At 40.0% G+C, this 6,000-nt stretch overlaps 1 protein-coding gene across 25 annotated transcripts in view; it reads left to right on the plus strand.

Annotated features, from left to right (window-relative positions):
* Positions 1–1,795, plus strand: part of PAH (phenylalanine hydroxylase) — a 361,485-nt gene extending 359,690 nt beyond the window's left edge. For all 25 annotated transcript variants that reach the window (XM_072973153.1, XM_006205894.4, XM_072973150.1 and 22 more), the window contains one exon: positions 1,432–1,795. In XM_072973153.1, the coding sequence (XP_072829254.1) occupies positions 1,432–1,475 (44 nt within the window). In that variant the 3' untranslated portion in view covers positions 1,476–1,795. The remainder of the gene's footprint in view (positions 1–1,431) is intronic.
* The last annotated feature ends 4,205 nt before the right edge of the window (positions 1,796–6,000 follow it).

A 6,000-nucleotide genomic window follows, 5' to 3' on the forward strand; every position in this document is an offset into this window, starting at 1 on the left:
CTGCCAGGTTCCTTTTTCTCCTTTGCATCTCCATTCCTTTTTCTCTAATTGTCCACTGGATCTTTTCTCTGACTGGAGTATCAGCCCCTAAGAGACAGGTTCAATCTACCTTATTAACCATACAGTACCCACAGATCCCTCTCTCAGAGCACTTACTGTTATATTTTTTGTAATTGCTTACTTGTCTGTCTTGCCAACTAGACCTGAGCAGAGGGGTATATCAGGTTTGCTGTCAAATCCCCAGCATTTAGCCCTATTCCTAAAGATCATATTAGATTGAACAAATGCACAACAACCACCAAAGGACTGAGCCAAGAGGGAGAAAAATGTAAGCCAAGCAAGGGTTCCTACTTGTATAATGCTAACAACAGCCAAAGGGCAGATGGGTTTGAAATAGCCCTCTAGCACCCTTCTGATGTTGCCTGAGGCAACTTCTGATACGCAGAGTTAGCCCGTTATAGCCATTCCCCATTAGGCGTGTCGTCTGCAGTCAGCCGCTCTGGAAAAGCCCCAGGCTGCTCACCCCTACGCATGCAGTCTTGGATACTCTGCTGGGATAGATCCGTTCACCAAGGAGTCCAGCCAAGGGCTCTGGAGGCTGGGATGTGAGACAGGAGGTGTTTTCTCTCTTTTTCTCACTTCCCCGAGAAAACAAAAATAACCCCATAGGCTTTTGTTTATAAGGGAATTTTGAAAATCACAGAATAACAAATTTAGGAACTGAAGGGTCCTTAGAGCTATGTGACCTGATATTAGGCCCCATCACCCCTCTGTGCTTTTATTTCCTCAGGATCTAGGAAGGGGTGAGGCATATCTGTCTCCAAGGTGCCTTCCTCTTCTTTGGGGAGGCTGTGTCCCTGTGGCCTCTTGGTGTGTAGGAAGTTCAGTGGTCTGACCATCTAGGCTGAGTTACCTGCTTAGGCCGTGCCTTCTCAAACCTAGTGTGCATCAGAATCACCTGGAGGGCTAGTTAAAGATTGATAGTCCTGAGTCATATCCCCAGAGTAAATCCACTAACCTTGTGGTAAGACTTGGGAGTTTGTTTGTAGTAAGGCCCAAGGTGATTCTGACATAAGGCGCTTGTGTGAACCGCACTTTTAGGTTCTACGGCTTAGCTCCTTGCAAGCAGCTGTGGATGGTCATGTGAAAGAGAAACAGAATAGCTAATGATTCCCTGGGGAGGAAACCATCAACGCTGTCCCTGAGAAACAGCCTAGGGAAAGAGCAAGCCAATCACATTAACAGCCCTGGCATTTCCTAAACGAGGGATCACCCATGCCAGGCAGCCCAAAGCTCCCACCCTAGCCAAGCTGGATGTTCCCTGAAGGTTGGGGAACCTACACCCTACTGAATCCCTCGTGTTTTACACACTGTGGACACTTGAAGGGTGTTTGTTCATGATAGGAGTGGCTCATCTGTTTTCCTTTGCAGGTGAAGTTGGAATCCTTTGCAGTGCTCTCCAGAAATTAAAGTGAAGCCATGAACAGAACCTGATGTGTCAACTGAGGATCTGTTGATAGAAACTCAATTACTTCTTTTATTTCATCTGAAAAAGTCTGAAAAGCAAGCCTTAGTTTGAAATGACAGCCTTAAATCCTTTTTAGAACAAAGTGGGGGGATCAACAAATAAATCAAAATAATCTGAAATGACAGCGTATTAATACATACCCAAAAGCAGAGTGCTGGGTCTTTTAGGGTCACCTTTGATTTAGGGATGATAATCTGTACTCTCAATTGAGTTAAAAATCAATAATCTGTCACATTTCATCAAAGTTAATTAAAATTTGGGACCTGCTTTCTTCAGCCTTCCTGAATACGTTTGTTAACTTGCCGTGGAGAATGCCTAAAGGAGTATATGTATCACTCAATGTGAAACGCAAGTCTGTCAGAATTGGATTTCTGGATTTCATATAAATCTTAACCTACAAAGGTCATTTTCTGTTTCAGTGAACTATGATTCTAATTGCTGCTTTGTTATTTTGCCTTTGTAGATCTTCTTTAATTCAGGAGCCTGTTAAAGTACTTCTAAACATTAAAGTTCATAGCATGGTATCAAAATATTTCTGTATGTTTTATTATAATCGTAAACACTGCTGTGGAAGGTACTAGAACTTACCACCTGACTCCCACAACTTGCAGTGTCATTTTCCAGCTCATCAAGTGTGTTTGGGGACACATTTTGAAGACACTTAAAATGCAGTAGATGTTTATCAAAGGCCTGGCTGGTAGATATTCAGTAAGTATTCATTGAATGAATAGGTTAATGCATTATTAAATAGCAAATCCAAACAAAAGTGAGAATTTTAATTTTGTTTAAAAAACTTTAGTGGTTACAAAATTTTGCAGTTTCAAAAGTTTCTTGGAATGAAATATTCCTCCCAGTGCCATAGGAATATATTAGCTGGATAAGCTCGTGACATTAAAGATGATCAGAGTCTCAGAATCCCACCCCATTGCAGGGGCTTACTGTGATAATCTAAGCTAAATCTGGATAGTCAACAGACTTTGATTTTTGTTGCTAGTGCATTTTACATGAATATGTGAATAGCTGAGAAACAGTGGAGAGAAAAACAATGTCTTAAGAGCTATGCTTTGAAATTCTCACACTACTTTAATATTTCATTTTGGAAATAGTTAAATCTTAAAGGATTTTTGTAGTATTTCTTCAAGTGTGATTCTCAGTTGTATCATCATCAAAAGTAAATCCTAGGCACCATCCCAGCTCTACCCAGCTAGAATATCTGGGGATGGGGCACAGAGACCTGCGTTTTAAAGCACCCCGAGTGATTCTTTCATGCCCGGCCACGTCTACTGGGTACATCAAGTTTAAGAAAACCTGACTTCTGACCACTTGCCAATTACATCACCTTGCATAAATCACGTCCCCTCTTTGGCCCTCGGTTTTACTCTAACAATGAGGGAGTTACACTGGATGAATCAAGATCCCTTCCAGCCTTGAAATACAATTCAAATGTGCTAACACATGTCTTTAAACAGCTGTCCCTAATCCACTAATAGTGCGTAATAATACCCTCATAAGTATGTCAGCTGGGTGGAGAGAGCAGTTTGGTCTGAATATGTCTGAGGTTTCATTGCTTTGAAGCTGGGATGCTTTCTGTCTGTATCTGTTTCCTCATGCCTTTGAAGAACCCACTGACATGCACTGACTCTAAAAGTGAAAGGAGTCTTTTTCTCTGGTGTTCCTCTCGAGCCCAAACGCTCTGCAAAGGGATTATTTTGATAAATGCTTCTTTACTTCACATCAAATGTAAATTAGAGAATTTCTTGACTTTGGAACTGAAATATTATACAGTATGTTAGACTGGATACTTTATTTTATACTGAGTTTTAGTCCTACAGAAGATAATTTAGTGTGTTCGAAGTCAAGTTTAGGTTTAGGTTATAATTTTGGCAGGAAGAAATTACACACTGAATGGAAGATAATCTCTGAAATTTTCATGTGTTACTCAGTACTTAGCTCTTTTTATCTGGATATAAAAGCTACAGCAGTGGGATTCAGTACATTTCCATGTACTAGTATCATTATCTTTTTAATATATATGAAATGAGCAGTTTTTACAGAAACAATAGTAATGTTTTACTGACAAATAATCTTGCTATATCCAAACAAAAGAAACATATGTAAGAATACTAAAACTGTGTATGTTTAGCATTTATTAAGTTTCTTACAGGAGGAAACCAAATTTTTAATTCTAGATTTCTAAGTTATATCATTTAGTTGTGCTCCAAAGAATCTACCACTAAAATATCAGCTTCATAAAAACAAAAACCTTGACTATCTCCTTCACCTCTGAAAGCCTTACCATGTGGCACATGGTAGGTGCTCACTTCACTACTTACAATTTTTTTCTGAATGAGCTGAATCACAGAGTGTGTAGTGAAGATTGTCTCTCACAAGTAAACCATTTTGCAAGGAAAAAATGAGAAACAACTACACTTGCAGTTTTCCCTTTTAAAAACATGAAAAATTTACATTTTAGTCTAAGTTATGATTTTTTTTTAAAAGAAAGATATTATCCCTTGTTTAGACTCAATTATGGCTAGATAGCTTGTATTTACACTGCTTCAACAACAGCCGGCATATGGAAGTGCTTAATAAATGTCAATTAATAAAGGGGACAAAATTGCATCAAATAAACTTCTCAGTTATCCACAGTGGGGCTGAAATGGTCAGAAAGCAATGAGCGACTTGCCTAAAAATTGCAAAATATCACAGAGGAGACAAAATAAGAAAGCTTATTTAAAAGTGGACTTTGCAAAGGAAAAAATGTGGTCAAAGCTCTCTCTTCCCAGTGGAATGTGTACCTACACACACACACACACACACACACACACACACACACACACACACAAATACACAGGATCACTGCCTTTTTAATAGCTTTCCTGTTCAGTTTCAAAAACTATAAACAGTAGTAGATTTGATAGATGCTAAAAATAGGCCTCGTAGTTTCTGTGCCTTGAAGTTTTTCCTCATTTATAATCTTATTTTCAACTCTACGAGCTTCAAGGCACAATTTATCTTCTCATCTGAAGTAAGCACAGTTCCTTTAATGAACAAGCCCAGAGTGATAAGCAATTGCAGTGAAGACTGATTCCAGCCTTCCAAGGGTATATACAACTCTCCTCTGTAACATCATTCACAGTTGTTCAGGGTTACTCTTTTAAAAATACTTGTTTTGTATATTTCTTGCACTTTGTTTCTTTTATGGCAACAATCTCTAAGTAATAGAAAATTTATGAAACATTTTCATTTTTCATAAAATGAAAAAGACAAGAATATATGCTTCTCTGAGAGACGAACTTAAGTCTCCCTGGAGATGGAGATGTTACTGCAGGAAGCATAATACCTGCTTACATTCAGGTTTGCCTAAATGGATAAAAGATGAAAGGCAATTGGCTTGAACTGCAGTCTGTATTTTCCCTCAGATCATTCCTAGGAAGTAGGTAATGCCCACAGAGAGTAAGTGGGTCAGTCTCTTGTCATTGAGGTTACTAAAATCAATGCATACTTTGGATGCCTATGGTTTATTCCTCCCAGCAGCAATTTAAGGAATATCTATTAAAGAAAAAATAAACTTAGTCCTCTCTAAGGCCTCTTTTTCCTAAAGGTTCTCAAAGAAATGTCAGCTGTATCCTGTCCTTTTCTGCAATCACCTTTCAAATGGAGAGGGTGGTAGCAAAAGGCTGATTTCCACTTGTAAGTGGTCAGAGGAGAGTGGAGGAGTGAACGGGAATGTACATTCCTCTGTGTTTTTGAGCTCCTCCCTTATGTCTCTCTTTTCAAAAGTGTGGCCCTTGGATTTCTTTGAAAAGTCATTCATTCTTTCTCTATGTCTCTCATGCACACACACCATTCCTTTGACCTCTAAGAGACCTTGTACAAGATGAATTGGGGCTGAGTTAAGGACTCTGCCAACAAAGGCACATAGAACATATTTGGGGAAGAACATATTTTAAATCTGTTTCTTAGAGAGCCTCCAGCCATTGGCACCACCCAGGAATAGAGAATTAGCCTGGAACAACAGTATTACTTGCAAAGGGTAACTAGGAAGGTTTTCAAGCTCCTCCATTGTCCAAATGCTCCTCATGGCCACCAGCCCTAAAGCTGTGGAGCCTGATGAGCTCCATTTCTTTGACCTAAAAAAAATTAAACTTCAAGAGTGCAGAAGGAGGAAGCAGAGCCTTTCCCAAACTTTCCATTCCCAGAATGTCCTTGGGGAAGGCAAGGAGACAAGAGGCACCTTGCAGAGTCGCTCTTGAGGAAAAAAAATCGTTTCCCAGCACAGAGGGCAATCTGGGACAACAAAACGGCGGTTTTATGACGGTGAAGCACCTGAGGCTGGAGCAGAGGGAGAGGGGAGAGAGGACCAGACTACTCGTGCCTCCCGAGTTTCTCAGCACCACGGACAGCACCTACGCCCAGCATGGGTACTACCAGCGTGGAAAATACGGAAGTCTACCCTTTTACAAAGCAAG

This window comes from Vicugna pacos, chromosome 12 (assembly GCF_048564905.1).
Source record: "Vicugna pacos chromosome 12, VicPac4, whole genome shotgun sequence".
Lineage (NCBI taxonomy): Eukaryota > Metazoa > Chordata > Mammalia > Artiodactyla > Camelidae > Vicugna > Vicugna pacos.